Source organism: Trichoderma atroviride, chromosome 1 (genome assembly GCF_020647795.1).
Source record: "Trichoderma atroviride chromosome 1, complete sequence".
NCBI lineage: Eukaryota > Fungi > Ascomycota > Sordariomycetes > Hypocreales > Hypocreaceae > Trichoderma > Trichoderma atroviride.
In genome coordinates this window covers 6,124,766-6,144,668 of record NC_089400.1, presented here as the reverse complement: position 1 = coordinate 6,144,668, position 19,903 = coordinate 6,124,766, and the positions used below count along the sequence as shown (strand labels likewise).

At 50.7% G+C, this 19,903-nt stretch overlaps 13 protein-coding genes across 13 annotated transcripts; 6 read left to right on the top strand and 7 right to left on the bottom strand.

Annotated features, from left to right (window-relative positions):
* Window positions 1-100: 100 nt before the first annotated feature.
* On the bottom strand, window positions 101-1,525 carry TrAtP1_002221 (uncharacterized protein). The gene is made up of 2 exons (XM_014085527.2): window positions 1,017-1,525; window positions 101-957 (listed from the first exon to the last, which is right to left on the bottom strand). The coding sequence occupies exons 1-2, from the start codon at window positions 1,359-1,361 to the stop codon at window positions 685-687; spliced, it is 618 nt and encodes a 205-aa protein (XP_013941002.1). The 5' UTR covers window positions 1,362-1,525; the 3' UTR covers window positions 101-684.
* Window positions 1,526-1,744: 219 nt separating this feature from the next.
* Window positions 1,745-2,393, top strand: TrAtP1_002220 (uncharacterized protein; the record flags this gene model as incomplete). Its single annotated transcript, XM_066111364.1, has 2 exons — window positions 1,745-1,877; window positions 2,089-2,393. The coding sequence occupies 2 exons, from the start codon at window positions 1,745-1,747 to the stop codon at window positions 2,391-2,393; spliced, it is 438 nt and encodes a 145-aa protein (XP_065967438.1).
* Window positions 2,394-4,210: 1,817 nt separating this feature from the next.
* Window positions 4,211-4,555, bottom strand: TrAtP1_002219 (uncharacterized protein; the record flags this gene model as incomplete). The annotated part of the gene is made up of 1 exon (XM_066111363.1): window positions 4,211-4,555. One exon carries the CDS (start codon window positions 4,553-4,555, stop codon window positions 4,211-4,213), a length of 345 nt encoding a protein of 114 aa, XP_065967437.1.
* Window positions 4,556-5,569: 1,014 nt separating this feature from the next.
* Window positions 5,570-6,040, bottom strand: TrAtP1_002218 (uncharacterized protein; the record flags this gene model as incomplete). Its single annotated transcript, XM_066111362.1, has 1 exon — window positions 5,570-6,040. One exon carries the CDS (start codon window positions 6,038-6,040, stop codon window positions 5,570-5,572), a length of 471 nt encoding a protein of 156 aa, XP_065967436.1.
* Window positions 6,041-8,092: 2,052 nt separating this feature from the next.
* On the top strand, window positions 8,093-9,849 carry TrAtP1_002217 (uncharacterized protein; the record flags this gene model as incomplete). Its single annotated transcript, XM_066111361.1, has 2 exons — window positions 8,093-8,430; window positions 8,493-9,849. The coding sequence occupies 2 exons, from the start codon at window positions 8,093-8,095 to the stop codon at window positions 9,847-9,849; spliced, it is 1,695 nt and encodes a 564-aa protein (XP_065967435.1).
* Window positions 9,850-10,410: 561 nt separating this feature from the next.
* Window positions 10,411-11,148, bottom strand: TrAtP1_002216 (uncharacterized protein; the record flags this gene model as incomplete). Its single annotated transcript, XM_066111360.1, has 2 exons — window positions 10,411-11,043; window positions 11,119-11,148. The coding sequence occupies 2 exons, from the start codon at window positions 11,146-11,148 to the stop codon at window positions 10,411-10,413; spliced, it is 663 nt and encodes a 220-aa protein (XP_065967434.1).
* Window positions 11,149-11,807: 659 nt separating this feature from the next.
* On the top strand, window positions 11,808-12,661 carry TrAtP1_002215 (uncharacterized protein; the record flags this gene model as incomplete). The annotated part of the gene is made up of 4 exons (XM_014085531.2): window positions 11,808-11,873; window positions 11,973-11,989; window positions 12,097-12,302; window positions 12,393-12,661. 4 exons carry the CDS (start codon window positions 11,808-11,810, stop codon window positions 12,659-12,661), a joined length of 558 nt encoding a protein of 185 aa, XP_013941006.1.
* Window positions 12,662-13,031: 370 nt separating this feature from the next.
* TrAtP1_002214 (uncharacterized protein) lies at window positions 13,032-13,562 on the bottom strand (the record flags this gene model as incomplete). The annotated part of the gene is made up of 1 exon (XM_066111359.1): window positions 13,032-13,562. The coding sequence occupies one exon, from the start codon at window positions 13,560-13,562 to the stop codon at window positions 13,032-13,034; it is 531 nt and encodes a 176-aa protein (XP_065967433.1).
* A 73-nt stretch (window positions 13,563-13,635) lies between these two features.
* TrAtP1_002213 (uncharacterized protein) lies at window positions 13,636-14,499 on the bottom strand (the record flags this gene model as incomplete). The annotated part of the gene is made up of 2 exons (XM_014085532.2): window positions 13,636-14,215; window positions 14,270-14,499. The coding sequence occupies 2 exons, from the start codon at window positions 14,497-14,499 to the stop codon at window positions 13,636-13,638; spliced, it is 810 nt and encodes a 269-aa protein (XP_013941007.2).
* A 1,191-nt stretch (window positions 14,500-15,690) lies between these two features.
* Window positions 15,691-16,869, bottom strand: TrAtP1_002212 (uncharacterized protein; the record flags this gene model as incomplete). The annotated part of the gene is made up of 1 exon (XM_014085106.2): window positions 15,691-16,869. The coding sequence occupies one exon, from the start codon at window positions 16,867-16,869 to the stop codon at window positions 15,691-15,693; it is 1,179 nt and encodes a 392-aa protein (XP_013940581.2).
* A 1,077-nt stretch (window positions 16,870-17,946) lies between these two features.
* Window positions 17,947-18,620, top strand: TrAtP1_002211 (uncharacterized protein; the record flags this gene model as incomplete). The annotated part of the gene is made up of 2 exons (XM_066111358.1): window positions 17,947-18,373; window positions 18,451-18,620. The coding sequence occupies 2 exons, from the start codon at window positions 17,947-17,949 to the stop codon at window positions 18,618-18,620; spliced, it is 597 nt and encodes a 198-aa protein (XP_065967432.1).
* An 86-nt stretch (window positions 18,621-18,706) lies between these two features.
* TrAtP1_002210 (uncharacterized protein) lies at window positions 18,707-19,204 on the top strand (the record flags this gene model as incomplete). Its single annotated transcript, XM_066111357.1, has 1 exon — window positions 18,707-19,204. One exon carries the CDS (start codon window positions 18,707-18,709, stop codon window positions 19,202-19,204), a length of 498 nt encoding a protein of 165 aa, XP_065967431.1.
* Window positions 19,205-19,414: 210 nt separating this feature from the next.
* Window positions 19,415-19,877, top strand: TrAtP1_002209 (uncharacterized protein; the record flags this gene model as incomplete). Its single annotated transcript, XM_014085064.2, has 2 exons — window positions 19,415-19,604; window positions 19,684-19,877. 2 exons carry the CDS (start codon window positions 19,415-19,417, stop codon window positions 19,875-19,877), a joined length of 384 nt encoding a protein of 127 aa, XP_013940539.2.
* Window positions 19,878-19,903: the final 26 nt, after the last annotated feature.

Sequence of the window (19,903 nt, the reverse complement as noted above, 5' to 3'; positions counted from 1 at the left end):
CTAAACAGCTGAGGGTGTGATAAGTTTTGATTTTTCTTTTTTTTTTTTTCTGAGGAATCAATCTCAAGCAATGATTTTGTTTTGTTTAGAAACACCTTGTGATGAAAGCTAATATGAGGTGCAACTTTAGGTTGGAGGTTGGAGCCGCCTGGGCCCCGCCACATAGGATGGAAATGCGGGTCTGGGCACATGCATCTATTCGTGGATTTGAACGTTTTTGCAAGTCAGGTTGTACATGCTGCGTTTTCAAAGAGCAAAAGCAGTTTATAAGGAGAGAAATTCAAACAATATCAATAGGTTATAGAGAGAATCAGTTGTAAAATATATAGATGTAAATACTTGTATGTGTGTAGCAAGATATGTATAGAAGCTCCACCAGGACCTCGCGTCAGGCAATCGCTGCAGCAGGAATCAATAAGTAAAAGCTGCAGCTCTAATAATGGTAGCAATTCAACAGCTCTTGATCCAGTCAATCATTATCAGTCAAAAACCCAGCCCTTGTGCATTTGCCCTCTCAGAACGCCGATGAACGATAAAAGCCCTCATGTCCCAAACAAAGAAGAAACCTAGCAAATCAAATCAATATCCCGGTTGATTCATACACATGCATATCAACCCAGGGAGTAACGCAGCAAGCACAAAAAATCAAAAAGATAGTCCGCTATGAAATTCACTCCTGCAAATCTAAGCCCGCAAAGCCCTCAGTCTCTGCTGCAGCTTGTCCTCCTCCTCGGCCGTCGGCTCCGCGGTCTGGGGCTCGGCCGTCGCAGGCGTGGCCTTGTTGAGCTCGAAGCTGACTTCCAGGCCAGCATCGTCGGCCAGTTTGCCCAGCAGCTCGTGGACGGCGTCCTCGCCGACCTGGACGGAGGTGGACTGCGTGATGGCGTCCTGGTAGATGCCGTTGGTCATGGCGTATTCCTCGTTTTGCTGCTTGAACTGCTCCAGGGTAACGAGGGTCTGCATGGCCAGTCAGTCAGTCTTGAACAGCTGTGAACAAGGATAGCGAGGCAACACACCTTTTCCGGATTCGTATTCTTCTGCGCCAGGTTCATCGTCCGCGACGACGAGGCCATCATGTGCGTCATGCGGTTCATCGAGTTGTTGGCCTGGATCTGCGCCGCCGACAGCTCGGCCATGTCGGCCATCTGGTCCATCTGCTGCGCCAGCGCCTGCTTGGACAGCAGCATCTTGGCCTTTTGGTACGCCTTTTGCGTCTCGCCCTTCTTCAGCAGGTCCTGGATCTGCTTCTTGAGGACGGGGTCCTGCTTGGCGGCCTTTTGGGCCTCGCGCCGGGCCTGTTTGGCCTGGAAGCGCGCCTGGAACTCGACTTGCATGTCGCGGGCGAGCTGGCGGTTGGACATTTTGGCTGGAGGCGGTTTAGGCGGTTTAGGAGGAGATTGGGAGTGTTGCGAGGCGTTTTGTCGAGATGGGAATGAGGGCCGTTTGAGGAAAAGAGTTTCAAAAGGCAAACTTTCGGCGACTTGGACGAGTGGCGGATAAGGCGGGGTGACGCAACAGGAATCGGGCGCGCACCAGCCACAATCGTCGCTCTTGCCGACGGCGCACCAGCCACACTTTGTCTTCAGCGATGCTCTATCCATGATCTCATTGTAAGTCGAGCAAAGGGACCTTGAAGAATTGATGATTTTCAACACTTCTCTTTCTTATTCACAAAGATTTCAACTCGAGCTTTGAGTATGAAATGCTCTCTTTCAAAGCCGTCAGAAGAGCCTCACACCCCAAGATGAACGTCCAGACCTTTCCGCGGCCGCCACGGCTGGACAAGATCTCGCGGCACCTCCGCATCACATACAAGGATGTCGAGATTGCAGAGACCAGCGATGCGTACTGGGTGTTGGAAACGCATCATCCTCCAAGTGCGTGAGCCGCGTACATTTCAGAGTCAAATGTATGGCGTCTAGCATTTGAAATTCTGATTTGATCCATCATTGAATTCCTGATGAAAATGGCCGTGTCATCAAGTGGTGCTTACATCTTCCTGAGCCTCCAGGCTACATCTATACAATACTCTCACAAGCAACTTTGTGTAAATTAACCGTCATCAGCATACTATCTCCCCCCATCCAGCATCAGAACCCCCCCTCGAGCCCACGTCCCGCTCCAGCTGGTGCGAGTGGAAAGGCGCCGCAACGTACTACAGCATCGCCCTCCCCGACGGCACCGTCTCCAACCGCATCTGGTCGTACGACAGCCCGTCGGCCGGCTTCGAGCCCATTCGCGGGTACCTGAGCTTCTACGCCGGCCCGTGGGACTGTTTCGTCGACGGCGAGCGGGTGGAGCCGCAGCCGGGCGATTTCTACGGCGGGTGGGTGACGTCTGAGATTGAGGGCATCGTCAAGGGCAAGACGGGCAACTTGGATCCCGTCGTGTGAGACGGGCTTGAAGGTTACTGTGTCGCTGTTTTGATTGCCGACTTGTATCTGAAACTGTGTCCTGATTGATAATCACGATGCCATGGAGTGATTATCTGGCATGTAGGACTCGACGCAATATTCGTGGCCGCGTGGCAGGGTCCAGGCAGACATTCACTTGAAATTGCGGTGCGTGGCAACGGCGAGGCTTAGGCTGCCAAGATGCTTGATTAGCTACAAGTAGATGTGTCCTGAAGCACAAGGCAGTGCTGCGGGAGATTTGGTAAACACTAAATGAAATTGTCTCGATACGAGTTTCAGATCAAAATTGAGTTTTTCGCATGCGATGTAGGGTAGCTTTGGCTCTAGAGCTTGGCTGGGAATACATCAACATTATTCGCGAAATTGAAAATGCAGTATGATACTAGATTAAATTCTTATTCATCTTTCAATCGATACATGTATTTCGGGGAATCAATTGAGTTGGTTCATGGTCCCTGAACGACGTACTCTTCGATGGTGCAGGTTCAAAGTTATGTTTCAATTCACCACTACACGCTGGGATCTACAATTTTGAGGACTCCATGCCCAATAGATACGCGCTAGGGTCACATTAATGATCCTGCGTCCTAGCAAAGCTGACATCCAACCTAGGAGATACGGAATTATCTTGCCGATAACATGCATCTCTTTATTGGGCATTTCATGGATAGCTCTCCGCGGACACCGAGCCGCCCGGTTTTATACATGGGAAGATACTTGACCGTAGCCATCATGTCCGCCAAAGGAAGAAGAAGATAAATAAAATACTAGTAGTAAATAAAAACCAAAATGAAAACAACTATAAACATTCACGCGGAGAAGAAGTCGATTTAGCCATTGATAGATGGTTAGACCCAGCTGCTCCGATATTTGTTACGATGAACTGTCGAAAACACAATCGTTTCGAAATGTGCCATAGAACCTCAACTGACAGACTCTATTACCAAATCAAATCATATCAAACCATATCAAATCAACTCGCAAACACAGATTCATCGAGTCAGTTGACTGCATCGAATCACACCAGCCATCTCCACCTGGAACGTGATAGAAATCTCTCTTCCTGCATGCATGCATTCATCTCTCTACGTGCAACAAGCGGTCTGCAAAAACGCATGCAAGCAGATACTCGGCCAGGGCATCCGCTTCCAGGATACCTTGCAGCACGCATAAACTTTTTTTTTGTTGGGCTCTACTGTATCAATTCCCTGAGCTGGTGTATGCAATTCCTCAGGATGCTTGCCTTGCCTGCTTGCAATTATGTGGCGGCCCCCAAACAAGCTCGATTGTCCGCGCCAATGCATTGAGCATCCGACGTGGCAAGCCTCAATTACTATCTCGCGAGCTCCCCACAGCCACCGTAAAAGCTTAGGTACGCTTGGCACCCAACTTTCGGAGACAAACTTTTTTGCATGTGAACTGGGGGGGACCTTGGAGGTTCGTAGCTGGACGGAGTAGCTGTATGGTCGATCAATGTTCACCGACTACATGTTGGAGTATGCACATGCATGTAGACTGGACGTGGAAACGCCCAACAAAGACATCGTACGACGTTTGCTTCATCACCTGCGAAGCCTTACCGGTGCTCCTCACAGCGAAAGCTTCTCGATGCTCCACCGTATGCACATGCACCCAGAAAGCTTCCCAAGACGCGAGACCCGCCATTGCTATGCTCATGTATGTATGTGTGTATGTGTATGTTGTCGAGAAGCGCGTTTCGCGTTACCCCGCGGGCGATCGAAAGGCTCGATGATGGCAGTGGCAAAGATTGGGCTGCAAGCGGTGCAAGGTTCGAGCTACTGCTTCTCGTCTTCTCCCTGCTTATAGATGGTCTGTCGTGTGATGTCTTCTCTGGCATTGAGTTTGTTCTTGTAAGCAATCGCATGCGAGTGAGTTGTTGGAGTGAGGGGCAACGGAAGAAGCTCAGAGCAACTCCCCCGCATGCTCGCTCCAGTGTCAAAGTACGTGCTTGGAGATGGGCATTTCGTACTCGTATGGGGACTGTATGGCAGAATCAATGTTGCACTGGCAGAATCAATGCACGCAGCTTCTGCATGGTCCGATAATGGAGGCCTAGAGCTTTGAGCTGCCCACTTGGGCGCCACTGCAGGAGATGGAGCTGAAGAGTATCCTCTGTACATGCAGGCCTGTCACAGGTGGTTGAAGGCAATAGCGGCGATGATGGCAAAAATGGCATTGAATAGCAGCAACATGAATCATTTGAAATTGGCATGGCAGACAAGATGTAATTCCCGGGTAAAGTGCCAGTCAAAAGTAGAGACCGGCAGAATGGAAGGGTGACATGGACGACTGCCCTCTTTAAACGTTCAAGAGCCGGAACATAAACAGGCACAAGGCGTAGCGGAAAAAAGGGCAAGGGCAGCGAAAATCTGGGGTCTCGCCAGAAAGAGGGGGAAAGCAGATCGGCCTAATCAAGGGGAAAATTGGGAGAAGAGAGGGAGGGTCTCTAGTCCACCGTAAACCGTTCCGGAACTATTGCTAGAAAGTGCAAGTAAAGTAGCATTCTGATCCATCCATTGGCGGAGGTTGCATCTGAGCATGGGTATGCGATTTGATGAGCAGCCGCATGGAACGGAATGCCTTGCCGGCCCTGAACCAGCGTTGATTCAGAATGTGAAGCAATTCCAGCGATTCCAACCGTGTACCATTGATCAGCTACCAGTAGCAGCTTCAGCTACGAGGATCCTGAAACCGCTCGTCTTCCAAGCCATAAACACTAGAAAAAGGGGCGGCGCCAACGGCCCGCACTCCGAGATGAGATGCTACTAAGTAGTATTGAGGGACGGCTGCCACACCAAACGACTAGGCGCAGCAGCTTGGTGCGGCACTCTTCTGGAGTTTTGACTTTGCCTGAGGAGATAGGGCCGAAAGTTGGAGAAGACGCGACCCCGCCTCGTCTCCTATTGATTTCCTGGTATCAATCAGCAGCGGGCTGGGAAATATTGCGTGCTTTTGGGCGATTCGATTGGCTCCGGTTGCAGACACGAAGAAGAGAGCATTGGACGGCCGTTCTGATGAAGCAATTGGTAAAATATCTCCGGCCATACCTGACGGCACAGCACACGGTAATGCAGTAGTGGAATAGGGAAGCATACCCAGCTGCTCCTTTCGGAGTATTTTGCCTCCCCCCTCCTCTATACTGTACAGGCAATTCCTTTGCTCGCAAGGGTGCTGCCTCTTTTGGCATGTATGTTTACAATCAAACGGAGAAATGTCTGGGGTCCTGTCTCTTCAGGGCCCTCTCCAGGGCCCTCTCCAGGGTTCTCTCCAGGGCTGTCTTCAAATGTCTGCGCAACATCCGCCCTTGTCAGCAGCATTTGCCCGCCCGTTCGATCGATGTGATTCTTGTCGCTTCTTCTCCTTCCCTCTTCAAACCCTTGCCAGAACCCTTTCTGACCGAGAGTGAGACAAAAGAGTGTAAGCGTTTGGCGAGTTGGTGAGACTTTTCTCCCAAAGAGAGCAGCTGCAGAACGCCTATTACGGGGATTCCAAACAGGGCGATGTAGCACATGTATTTTGTAAGATGAGATAACAGAGAACCCTTTGAGCCATGCAGTTGGGAGTCTCAACAGCAAGGGGGCCCATGAAGAGGGCGATGGAGCCATCCATTGTTTGAACCCGATGCGCTGGAGTGATTTTCCTATAATTACAACTGCGATTACTGCTTATAGCAGCGCTGTCGCCCATCAGGCAGGCATGTAACCTGCCATCCCGCTGCGAGCCCTCTAGGCAAGTGAGCCGTCAATCCGGGACTTTTTTTGTTCCCTTCTGGCGATGCCGGAGGTGGGGAGAGGACCGGACGGATGCTGCGTCTCAAGGGCTTACTGTGCCTGCTGTGCTATCATTAGCCTCGACGAGAAGGCCGTTAGTGATTACGTGCGCAGCAGCTAGAAGCAGTGGATGGGGACGAGGACGACGGACTTGCTTGGAGGCCAAACGGCTGCTGTAGCACGGCCTGTTGATGCTCACCACGTGTTGCTACATGGCGCTACATGCCCGAGTATGTAGAGCTAATGTGAATGCGCGTAGATGCATGTACATGTAGACGATGGTGTTGGCCGCCATCTTTGGTGGCGCCGATCAATAAGGATGAGAATAGCAGCACAAGAATGCATTACGAAGCACACCGTCTCTTGTTCCGCAGATCGTATCAGCCTCTCTGGTGGCTTGGGAGACAAGAGTGGGAATCGAGAGGAGACGATCCATCGATCCGGCTCGTCTTGTCCAACCAACCAGATCAAGCCCCCCTTTCCTTCGGCCTCCTTCTCCTGAGCTCCTTTCCTTTCCATTGTTTGGCATTGAAGCCCAATGACGTTTGGATGTTCTAATTCTTTGTGGACAAGGCCGCAAACAAGAAGAGGCTTTTTCTCAACAAAAATTGCAAATGCACGTTTCTGTCTGCTGCATGCCGTAATATCTGATGTATGTACATGTAAGGTATATGCAGGTATGTCATGTTTTGGGCGTGTAAGCAGACATGAAATCAAATGTTTCCCTGCCCATGTTCATGTTCATGTCCTCGTCCCTGTCCCTGTCCCTGCACTGAGACCGGCGCCGCTGCACGTGTCTCGGTAGTACTTGTGCATTTCGATACAGTTGAGACGAGAGCATCGAAGGCTCCAGAAAATGAGGGGATTGACGCCAATGGCACAGACATTGACAATACGATACTGTATGGAGAGTGCTGCCACTGCCACACGCTTGTAGTCTGCAATCAGCAAAATCAAACCACCATTTCTCGTATAATTTCAATTTCAATACAGCACCCAATTCACCAGTAGTGCAATCTTTCATTGCCTATTTCCGGCTTCTCTTGTATCCTCCGGTTCAGCCGACATTTCCCTTTTATCCTTCCCCAGAGCCAGCCTTTGTCTCTTCTGCCGGGATGCAACCAGCCCTTCTGGAGCGCCCTCAGAGGATTTGGAGGGGCATCCAGCACGTCCCAACTGTGCTGTAGCTGCGCTGTGCGTGCCTCTGCAGCAGCCGAATTCCAGCGCCCAGCACCCACTGCGCCCCCTGCAGCAGCGCTAAGGCAGCCCCCCCTGAAGCCCCGAGCCTGGCGCCTGATTCGAGGCTCTGCCGCCCCCACCGCGATCCACCGCCACTGCTTAATGGCCTGCCTGGTTCGATTCGATCCGAAGCCACCCCTTTCCCTGGTCTGTCTCGCGGCCTCAGGCATCGGTGCTGTGCCGTCGAGGCCAGCGTGGCCTCAAGATAAAGAGACGGGCATCGCCGCCAACCAGCCCGACTCGACCACATCCTCACCAAGAAGCCACGCTGTCCTCTGCTCTGTCCCTACTCTGTCCTTTCCACTCCTATAGGCTCTGACTCATCCAACTTGGGCATAGCCACGCACGCAACTCTCTGGCTGACTCATTCGTTTGATTGGGTCGTCGGCTGCCTGCCATGAAGTGGGCGCCTCTGCACCAATAAGAGACTGCTGGAACGAACCATTGCTTTGACAAGCAAACACGCCGTTTGGCATCTGACGCTTTGATCTCGCTCTCTTCATCTCCACAGCGCGCCGTTTTCCTTAAGAGAGAAACAGCCGCTAACGTCTGTTCACGTCACTTTGCATACATCACTGCACATCCAACTCTTACACGGCGTGAACAAGAGAAGAAACAGGCACAGATTCAACTTCAGATACTCACAACATGGCGTTCCAGCAGTCGTCTCCGCTCATCAAGTTCGAGGCGTCTCCCGCCGAGTCCTTCCTGTCAGCGCCCGGCGACAACTTCTCCTCGCTCTTCGCCGTCTCAACACCGTCCTCAGCCACCACCATGGATCCCATGGAGATGATGACGCCACAGTCATACGCCGATGAGAAGCTCGAGCGCCTGTCGGTGATTCCCGAGCAGGACGACATGGACGACGACAGAGACGACGACGCAGACGCAGCCCCCACAGATTCCTCATCAGATAAGAAGCCTGCCAAGAAGAGGAAATCATGGGGCCAGGTGCTCCCCGAGCCCAAGACCAACCTCCCTCCCAGGTATGTCGAAACTATAACTCTTGTCAAAAGCTTCGTGTATGCTAACCGCCCTGGGCCATCAGAAAACGAGCCAAGACTGAAGATGAAAAGGAACAGCGTCGCGTAGAGCGTGTTCTCCGGAACCGTCGCGCCGCTCAGTCATCGCGCGAGAGGAAGAGGCTCGAGGTCGAGGCCCTCGAGAAGCGCAACCAGGAGCTGGAGACGCTTCTGATCAACGCCCAAAAGACCAACCTGATGCTCGTCGAGGAGCTCAACCGCTTCCGACGAAGCTCAGGTGTCGTCACCCGTTCCTCCTCCCCCCTAGACTCTCTCCAAGACAGCATCACATTGTCACAACAGCTCTTTGGCCCCCAAGACGGCCAAAAGATGGACTCTACCAAGCAGTCCTTGATGGACCAGATGATGAGGTCCGCGACAAACCCCACCGTGAACCCCGCCTCTCTCTCCCCCGAACTCAACCCCATCCCCGACTCGGCCAACCAAGACTTGTCTGAAGACTTTGCCTCGGAAGAGACAAAGGAGGAAGAGATGACGGAACAAATCGAGCAGACCAGCCAACAGCTGACTGTCGGCCTCTCCACTGATTCGACACAACGTCCTGCAGAGATGTTGTGCGACCTGCCGTGTCAATCGGTGGAGACGCCTCAGTCCTCGGCGGCCTCTCAGACTCCGACGCCCACTGCCTTGGCCTGGGCTCTGTACCTCAGGATGATGGTCCTTTCAGCCTCGGCTCTTCTTTCAGCATGTCAGCGGCCCTTGATGCAGATCGCTATGTCCTCGAAAGCGGGCTTCTCGCTTCTCCCAACCCCTCAACTCTTGACGACGATTATCTGGCTGGTGACTCTGCCGCCTGCTTCCAGGATCAACCTCCCTACGACTTCTTCGACATCAACGACTTCCTCAACGACGACGCAAACAACGTCGCCTCCGACATTGTGGCAGCGAGCAACTATGCCGCTGCGGACCACGAGCTCGACCTCGAGATCCACGACCCTGAGACTCAAATCTCTTCGGACTATCCTATCCAGCAGCCCCAGTCTGGCGCGTCCTCTTTTGGATGCGACGATGGCGGCATTGCGGTTGGTGTCTGAGGGACGCGACGATCGGGACGGGAGCTCAGACAACGAGTCTTGTGCGACGCGCGGCGACCCTTGCGAGCTGACTCAATCTCTACGCAGCGTTAACTTGCCGTCTAGGGAAGTCCTCCTCACACTCCTGTGGGCCCTGAGGGTCGAGGAGAGGAAGATTCAGCAAAAGCAGGCCGCGCTTCTCGTCTCCGAGAGAAGCGCCTCAGCAGACCAACAACAACAACCATCAGTATCAGATTCCATTGTCCTTAAAGTAGCGGGTGTTAAGCGAACCAAGCCTTCTCGACTTGACTATGGCGGTGGCTCCAAGCGGTCACGGCTGTCGAGGTAATTCATTTTATGTCTTTTCAATTTCTTTTTCTGTGTATTTAAAATATCAATTTTTATGTTTCATTGTCTTCACCTATGGGAAAAAAAGAAATCCCTGGCTTTAGGGTGGCATGGGATGGTGGCATATCTTCCAATGGTGGTTTAAGGATATGTGTGGAAACGGCGCAACGCGGGAACAACCTTCTCTCTATGGAAGAGGGATAGAAACAGAATAGCCATCATGACCTGGCTTCACTTGACGATGGGCTGTACACTATTTATAATTGAACAAGCGATGCAGATTTCTCTACACTGATGAATCCCATGACTGTGACTGTATTTCTCTTATTGATATCATGTTCATAGTGTTTTATATCTAGTAGAAACGAAACATCGTCTACTTGCTATTAACGTGGTCTACTTGCTATTTATCCGTTGATACCACCCTCGTACTTTTAGCAATCTGATTTTAAAAATGATGCAGATTAAAAATCCCCAAACGCCTGCTAAGTAGATGTGCCCTTTGCAGGCCCCATCCCAAAATCCATTGTCCTACCATTATCATTCACTGTTCTTTGTGATTTCACCACAAACCGTCCATCTCCCGCATAGCTTCCTCTTCGTCCGCAAAGTCGTGTCCCCTGTCTCCTGAAGCTGAGCCATTGCCCGTATTCTGTGTAGGCTGCTGCTGATCTTGTGCTTCAGCTTCTGCAATGAGGGCGTTTAGATAATCGTCGTCATCGTCTTCTGGGCCATTTGCACTGGCAGCAGCAGCACTAGTATTTTGGGCTGTGGTAGTGGTAGTAGCAGTATTTGTCGTGGGGAAAAGGAGCCTCCGACTACCCAGGCCCCCTGCCTCCGCCATGAGCGCTTCCAAATCATCATCATCAGGCATATCGTCATTCGTCTTCGCCGCTGCCGCTGCTGCTGGCACATCATCACGAAGCATATTCACAAATCTTGTCGCCCCTCGAGGTGTGGCATCGTATAAATCGTCATCGTCATGGATAGTGACGGCTCCAATGCCCAGCTCGCCGTCATCATCGTTGCTCGCCTTGGGCCGCCCTTCGTTGATCCATCCGTCTCGTGCCGCCACGAGGGCCTTTTTGTGGCCGGCCTTTTCGACCATGGCGAGGGCGTCGAGGAAGCGGGCTTTGGGGTAGAGGTCGTCGAGCCATAGCTGGTAGAGGAAGAGGAGGCGAGCTGTGTCTCTGTACTGCGCCAACAAGTCTAGTCAGTGGGGTGTAAAAAGGATAGAAATAGAGAAGCTTTTGGGGGTGAGTTGCATTACCTCATGGCCTTTGCCTTTGAATCTGAGCATTTCTCCTCTTTTTCTTAGCGTGGCGATTCCATCTGGGCCTAAGAGTCTATAGATTGATGATTAGGTTAATTGCCATTCCGTATGTATGAATCATTCATGGGTAGGTACTTTTCTTCGTCAAGCTTCACATTTGGCACCCGCACACGCTTCTGCACCGAGACTTCCTCTTCGATTCCCAGCCCAGACGGTGGCTCTTTTCTCTTCTTGCTTGATGATGCTGGCGGGGGGTTGGAGATGCAAAAGGGTTGTCCAAGTCCTCGTCGCCCCCTTCCGGACCATAATCGTCTAAATCATCGCGATGTGATCTCACGTAATCTGCCAGGACCGATAGCTTTGAACGTCGTGGCATGATGTCAGTATGATTTTTTTGAAAAACAAGGTCCGTTTGGTATAACAAGCAATAAACTGTCAAATCGACCACCGCTTGCTCTTTAGACGCGTCTCTCTACCTTGATGATTGCGGGGACCGCGTCTTGGCTTAAAGCACCCCACCAAGGCCTTTAATTGATTCACGTGATGCAGACGGCCAGAAGCGTCCCCACGTGATTTCTCGCATCCTCAGGCACTAGCAATCGCAAGTTGCAAGCTCCGGGACATCAGATCTCTCGATCCAGTTCGAGCTGCTGCCGCATTTCGGGGTCGCAAATCTAATTCACAAAATGGCCTCAACAACGACCAAGCAGTCCTACGTCGGGACGAGCAAGGTCGTCGAGACCAAGTATCCGGTATGTTTTGCCGCTTGTATATGGCGCAATTGGGGCGTCTCAGTGGAGGAGAAAATCAGCATGGCGATGTGAGATAGACTGACGGTTTTGGGGTTATAGCTCATCGACAACGACCCGTACGTTATTCACTCTTCTCGGTTTTACGATTTTTTTTTGAAATTTGAATGGATCTGCAAACGATAGAGGTGGAATTGGTCAAATGCTGATGCTGCATCGTGGACAGTCACTTTAAGCGAGTTGTCGGATATGCGCGAACCTCAGACTACGTAGCTGGAGCAGCTGCCGCGGCTTTTGCGCCCGCCGGACTCTACGCCCTCGAGAGACTCGCCCCTTCACATGTTGGCAGAGGCGGTCTTGCCAAGGCCATGCGCCTGGCCGGCTTCATCGGTTTGGCCGGCGGTTTCCTCTACTTTTACCAGCGATCAGCCCGTACGTTTTTGATATTCGACCCCTCACTTTGGCATATGGAGGGCCAGTGGGAACAAGTCCCGTGAAGCTGATGCAGTATAACGCAAACAGTCCGATTCTACGGCGCCACCGAAAACGCAAGAGAAGTCGACCTGGACATGCGGGAAATGGTCGCCAAGGTCAAGGCCGGCGAGCCCCTCTACGGCGAGAGCAGGCTGAACTCGCACCTCCAGGGCGTTGCCGCCCGCCAGAGCAGATACTCGGCCCTCTTCTTCAGCACGGTGCCCTGGTTCAACTTTGTCAACCACAACCAGCACGGCGTGGACACGGCAAAGTACTACCAGCAGGCGGAGAGGGAGCTGGAGGCGGAGCGAAAGTAGACGTGAAGGGGGAAGGAAGAAAGAAAAGAGACGAAGAAGACATACTTGTGTATATTTTAGCGAGAATATCTACCAGTTCTTGCGGAGAACGAAATAAAGAACAAAAAAAAATGTTTCGAAATACGGGCCCCCCCTTTGGATTTACATATGACCAAGGTCTGAAATGCTTCATGATTGTGTCAATCGACTCCCTTATGCTCTGCTCTGTTATTTAGTTTACAGATATTCTGTGCTTCCGATACTAGCAATCATAGGAACAAATCTCCGCCTACGAGTGCAAAGATTGGCAACGTCACACACAGCATCGAATATGTCTCGAGACATTTACGTTATTATTTCAACCATAATGACAGGCGTCGTTGCCCAGCATCTACCCATCCTCATGCCCCAGCAATCTGCGTTTCAACCTCCAAGCTTGATACGTCTGCGACGGGTATCTTGCCGGAGTTACCTCTGCCAACTCTTCAATCCTCCGATTTTCAGATCCTACAATAGAAGCATCAGTGTCCAGGTACTTGTAGACGTGCGCATCTGGATCGGCAATCAGACGATCCCGCAGCGCAAAGAAGAGCTGGAAAATCTGATTCGTCTGCCACCTCGTGCCGAAAAGCTCCGTCAACAAGCCCACAATCGCGCTGCCAAAGGGGGCATATGCGACAATGTTTCGGTACACATCTCCATCACCAATCTGCCGGTCTTCAGAGACCATTCTCTGGTCCGCCGCCGCAATCTCCTCGTCAATCTTTTCAGTAGGCATGACCTGCCCATCTGGATCGTTCATCTTGATAGCCTCGAGCATCCACTTCAACACGAGATCGGAAAGTACTTGGTTTGGCTCAATCACTTTGCTTGCCCAGCTCCATCTGGCCAACAGTCGTTCCAGCCGCCCGCCGCCAAACATGCGCAAGAACTTGAAGCGTTGCCGTCCCAAGTCATAATGCACGCCTGGAAACCACTTCTGGGTGATTCCAAAGTCATCCGTTCTCCCCGAATGACTCCCCCTTGTGGCAAGACAAGGGGGGGAAGATGTAAAAGTCATCGTGCAAGGACATGGCGTGATATACAAGCTCGACGACGGATGAAACCTGCTGGTCACGGAATTTGGGCCAGTCTAGCCCAACGCCACCTACAAAGTCTGGAATCCCAAGGCTGCCTACCGTGTCGAAAAGGCCCAAGAATTTCACAGGCGGCTGGAGCTGAGCTTCTCCGTCTGCCTCGTCACCAATCAGGGGCCAGCTTGCGTGTTGACGGAACTGCTCAGATTGGCTCGAGTGCGGGTTATTGATGGGGTCTTTGGAACGGTAGATTCTGTAGACCTGACGGCACAGAAGATTCGTCTCGGCGCAGTCAATGGTGCCGTCCGCTTTTAGCACGGGCTTGACGATTCCGCAATTGTTAATCATGCCAGCAACCGATCGCACCATGTATGCGCCCCTCGAAAGGCCAAACATCCATATTTGGCGATCCGGGTAACTGTAGTGATCAACGATAAATCTGTAGGCTTCCACGCATTGGTCCGCAATGTCTTGAGCTGTTACTCCGTTGAAGACGTAGCTGGATTATATTAGCCATTAGCCATCACATCATATATTGATTTCTACGACGCACTCGAGAAACGTGCTTCCCAGCCCAACGCCGTGGATGTACCACGCCTTATTGCCGTTTGTGCCAGTGTCGTCCACGTCATCTATATCGATGCCAACCATCTTGGCTAACAGATAGATGTTGGACCGCGTATCGGCCTCTCGACCACACCAACTGCCATCGGCGAGGATGATGAGAGGTCTTGGCTCAGCCGCCGGTGAGGATTCCGATGTGCCAGACTTGGAACTGGACATGGTAAACAGACGAGATATGGACTATAATTTACGCCGAACCGTAAATATGTGTTGCATCTACGAGATGGGTAACGAGGCCAGGCTGTGCCGTCTCAAAAAAGCTACTTTATATACAGACATCACCTGTGAGTCGTCTTGATCCCTGGGCTGTAAGCTGGAATAATCAACAGAGCTGAGCTGCTTTCTACATATCATATGTATGAACTGTAGGCCCCAGAGCATAAAGTCTCACCAACATAAACTTTGATAGTTCTTACCTGCATACCTTCGAAACCGTACTATGTAGCCAAGGGGTTGCTCAGCTGGTCACAAGCCAAGAACAAGGGCAGATGAACGAAGTTACATGTAAATGCTGCAAGGTAAAAAACCAGGCATCATCAGATCTCACCTGCATGCCCTGCTGCTTCGACACATCACGCGGCTTGAATTCACTGTAAATAAGGTTCATGTTCGGATGAAGCCGGCGTCTTTGAGTTTCTCTTTGGCCAATGGGAAGCGGCAGCTCTTTCCGCGGGGCTGACGAAGAGCTGAAGGTGCCATTCAGCCAAGAATAGACTAGAACTGTGAGGCTGGCAAAGCTGGAGAAACGAACTTTGTGTTTGGTGCGTATCTGGCAAATCCAAGAGTAGCCACCACAGCAGACGCCATTGACCAGAGCCAACAGCAGCTGAGAGATCAGCCCGCAACGCCAGGCCAACTAGCCCCGAAGATTTGCACTGTTTGAAGAACTGACAATAGACCAAGCAATACACAAACCATTGAATGGTCCGTGGACACAGTCTTCTAGAATTCGCTTACAGTGCCTGTGTGTGTGGATACATGTATGCATTTGTATTGTCGCCTAGCAGAGACCATCTTGCGATCGACGTAATCTGGGAACAAACTTTACATGTTTCTTCACGTGAATGCCCAGCTTTGCACTTTATTGCCGCAACTTGACTCCGAACCTTCATTTTGTGTACGTACATGTACTGTACTGTACTCCAAGGCATCTGTTCAGACACATGAAGCCCGAATTCCATCACTGGCAGCGCGAGGCTATGCTGCATCATGGCGACTTGTCTGATACACGGCGATTGAATCTTACATCTGTTTGCAGGTCCAGCTGGGTCTATATTCTTCGAGCTATTTAGGCCGCAACGCTTTTGGAATCCTACACTCTGACTCACAGTCAAGTGGTTGCTCGGATATCTAGATACATTTTCGATCAAAACCTGCCCTATTCTCTTTGACTAGCCCCATCAGACGGTCGTATGCTCTCTGGTCATCACCCTGGTGAAATCGCTCCACATCAACTTCATCGTCCATACAAGAGCTACCGTAATCAGTATCCAGAAACATGTGCCTAAATGCAATAAGATCGGAGTCCGCTTCCAGTTGTTGCAGAGAATGATCAACTGCGTCGTCTGTCCCCTCATCGTATTCTTCTCTAATGAACGGTGCCTTGCTGCCTCCTGCGATTAACTGGGTAAGCCGTGGCCTCGCTTCGTATATCTTGTCAAAGAAGTCAGCCCAGGACAGATTTTCGCTGTAGTACTCGGGCGCATATCTGCAGAGGCATTCATTGACATCGAGAGACTCGAGAATTTGGGCATGGCTTTGTATAAATAACACCAACTCCGAGCAGATGAAGCAGTTTTCTAGTGTGAGTGATTGTAACAGAGGGAGGTCTTCAGGCTTCAAAGCCAGCGGAATATAAGGCGGATAATCTTCGAGGCCGAGAGGATCTGAAGCCCGGATATGTAAACGCTTGAGGCCCGTCATGAAGCGGAAAAACGAAGCATCCAAGTTGCGGAGAAAGGAATTGGTACCAGGCGCCGAATTAGTCCGATATCCTATATAATCTTCAAAGCCAAAGAGGTTCAATGTTGCAGATTCAAGTTGGCCAAGAAACTGGCGAAATGCATCCGTATAATACGTAGACATCCACTTTGGCGGAAGTTGATCAAGGACAAGCTCCCTTACAAAAATGTTGGCCGCAACAGCCTCCCAAGTCTCATTCATAAGCGCCCGCCATTCATGTTGTAGTTCTTCCGTACGAGTGGCAATCACATCTTCTTCATCCCAAAAGTGAAAATAAACATCGTCATAGTCATTATCTAGGCCAAAGTTATACTTGAGGGTGATCGTTTGTAGGTTTGGCGTCAGGGACCCATTTAACAGTCTGCAAGCTGCCGGTAATAGAGATGGTGCCGTTGGCGTATCATCCAGGTTGCATTGGCAGGTGAACTCAATTCCTTTTACATACTGGCCGTGAGCCTCCACGGCGATCAGTGCAGATGCTGCTGAGATGTCGTTATTGGTGAATCGTATGGTGTTGAAAATCTCCGGCAACAGTTGGGCTCTGAATGACTTGCATGTTGCGCTCATGTTGATTTTGTCGCGAATTCCAAGCAATCTGGTTATCTGAAGGGATAATTCGCATGGGAGAGCTAAAAGAAACGCCATTCTGAGCTTATTTGAGGGCGATTCCAACTTGGAAATAACCAGAAGCGTGGTCTGAAAGGAGACAATCTACGAGTAACTACCTAGGTACATGCAGGTACTGGACATTAAGGCTGAATTTTGGTCACGTTTTTTTTTCTTGAAGGCATGACCAGACCAGAACGACTCTATAACCAGCAGCTAGCAAACAATTGACCATTGCTTGGAGTCAAGCAGGGTCAAAAACACGTAGGCAAGGGGTATGAAGAAAAAGAGGGAAATCTTGAATAATCAGCGTACACTTCTTAATTTTACACGCCGTAATAACACTAAAGTATTAATAGGTACTTACTGCTGCTGCTGCTGCTGCTGCTGCTACAGTTGCTACAGCCACTTTTGAATGTAAATAATTAAATATTTTTACACGTGGACTAATTACATGCACTTGGTGAGCTACAGCTGGGGTGGTGGATAACAGGACCGAGAACTTTCCCTTCAAAAAGCGCTGCCGCTCCAAATAGCTCAAACAGTGTAGACTCAGCTGGAACTGGCAAACAAATGCAAGAGAGCCTCCAAGCCAGGCTCTTCTGCGAGCTGGAAGATGAAGTGTCTGTTCGCCACTGTGTATGTATTGTTGTTAACACTTACTTTCCCTATTCTAATCCCAAGGTGGAGATTGCAGACCAGACCAACAACACAGACCTCCCACCAACAACGAGGCTTTTCTATTGTCCTAGCATCCACTATCAACATTTGGATAAACTAGTGGCTTGGAGATGTCGAAGCATCTAAAATCTGCAATGGGACTGTTGTCTTCCGAAGAGGTCGGCCAACACGTTCTGGGCATAGCGATATGGGCATGCTTGACAATGACTAAAAATACACCGTTATGCCGAGGCAGGCTTATAGCAGAGGGTGTCTGGAAATGGCTTTGAGACTCTTTCGGCTAGATTATATCGATATATCCTGTTTAACATGCTCTGCCTATTTGACGATTAGCCAAGAGTTTCAACCACAAAGCAAATGTATCCCACACCACCGGCAACTGCCTCTTCCTCATCTGTAGATGGCGATATCCTTGACGATTTCGCCCATCATGAGGACCATCCCATGATTGAAAACGATGGCAAGACTCCCTTTCCACGGATTTCCAAGCCCATAGAACATATACGAGATTCGTACGACTGTGTTGTCATCGGTTCTGGTTATGGAGGCTCCATAGCTGCGTCGCGCATGGCTCGAGCAGGCGAGTCTGTCTGCCTGCTAGAGAGAGGGGAAGAGAGATGGCCAGGAGAGTATCCCACGGGGACGATTGACACGATGAAACAGTATCGCGTTACTGGAGACTTGATTCCAAGTTCTTTAGGTGGCGTCGGCGTCAACATGGGCAATCCAACGGGCATGTTCCATCTCATTCTTGGCCACGATCAGAATGTTATTGCTGGAAATGGTAAGTATCAGCCTTCCAAAGCTATACTGCAAGTGTCTTTAGTCATCTCTTTACTTACTCTGCATCACTTCTCGCAGGCTTGGGTGGCGGAAGCCTGGTCAACGCGAATGTATTTCTCGAAACAGAACATGACATTCTCAAAATGAGATATTGGCCACCAGAGATTCGAGACAACCCGGCGGGCCTTGGTAAATGTAAACAATACTGGCCCTTGTCGCAGCTGTCGATGGAAGCTCGTTTGGACTAACAATCTCTCCACCTCCAGATTACCAAAAGGTTCGAGACGTGCTTGAGCCAGAGCCGTATCCCGAAAACTGGCCGAGCCTCAAGAAGATGGAAGTATTCAACGAACAGGCAAAAACTCTTGGACTGCAAGACAAATTCCGCAGAGTTCCCTTGACAACCCGCTTCCGAAACGGCCCCAACAGTTGCGGCGTCAACATGTCAGCGACAACACTTGCTGGACAAGAAACCACTGGTGTCAACGATGGCTCGAAAACTTCGACGTTGGTGACATACATCGCCGATGCCTGGAACTGGGGTGCCGAAATGTTCTGCAAATGCGAAGTGCGGTATATCGAAAAGGTCCAGGACGATCGCGGCGGCTACTTGATCTACTTTGCCTGCCACGGCAAAGGCCGGAGTCGTTTCGCAGCAGGCAATGTCTATGGCGACTTGATGTGGGTGCATGCAAAAAGGGCCCTCTTCCTCGGTGCTGGATCCATCGGCACAACAGAAATCCTGCTTCGGAGCAAGCACATGGGCCTGAGTATGAGCGATTGGGTTGGTCGTTCAATGAGCGGTAATGGCGACGTTTTGGCTTTTGGGTAAGCATCAACATCAAATGCTTCTGGTACCGTGATCGTGATGTCCTAATGACACGACGCGTTGTATAGACACAACTGCGACGTGGAAGTAAACGCTCTCGGAAACCCAGACCAAGATCCTTCAAATCCCGTCGGTCCAACGATAACGAGCGCTATTGACAATAGAAAAGGCCATGACAACCCACTAAATGGCTATGTTATCCAAGACGGCGCCATGCCGCAAGCATTCAAAGAGATAATGCCTTGTATACTGGACATGATGCCTGGAAGCCGAGCCTACGAGATGTCGCTCCTTCAGCGAACTTGGGCTTTCGTGGGCCATTGTAAGAAGGCTCTATTCGGCTCGAATCCGGAAAGTGGTCCTCTGGGAAACACTCAAGTCTTTTTAATCATGTCGCATGATGGTACGCATATGTTTCATCTCTCGAGAAGAAAGCATTCATCATTAGTGCTGTATTGCTAACCAAGGCCCAAATGAAACAGGGAACCAAGCAACTTTGTGTCTGAAAGACGACAAGCCGTATTTGGAATTCCAAGGAGTCGGGAAAAGCGACCGAGTTAAGAAGCTCAACGATCTTTTGGAAAGGGCCACGGCTTCTGTTGGCGGTACGCTGTCGCTGACTCCTTTTTACAACTTTATGAGCGAACAACTGATTACCGCACATCCTCTTGGGTAAGAGACAAAATCCTGAGCTTGAGATTA

Bases quoted from the DNA above. Each gene is read 5' to 3' on its own strand.
- TrAtP1_002221 (XM_014085527.2), bottom strand. From the start codon at position 1,361: ATGTCCAACCGCCAGCTCGCCCGCGACATGCAAGTCGAGTTCCAGGCG. The intron at 958-1,016 runs GTGTGTTGCCTC...CTGGCCATGCAG, and splicing joins AGAATACGAATCCGGAAAAG to ACCCTCGTTACCCTGGAGCA.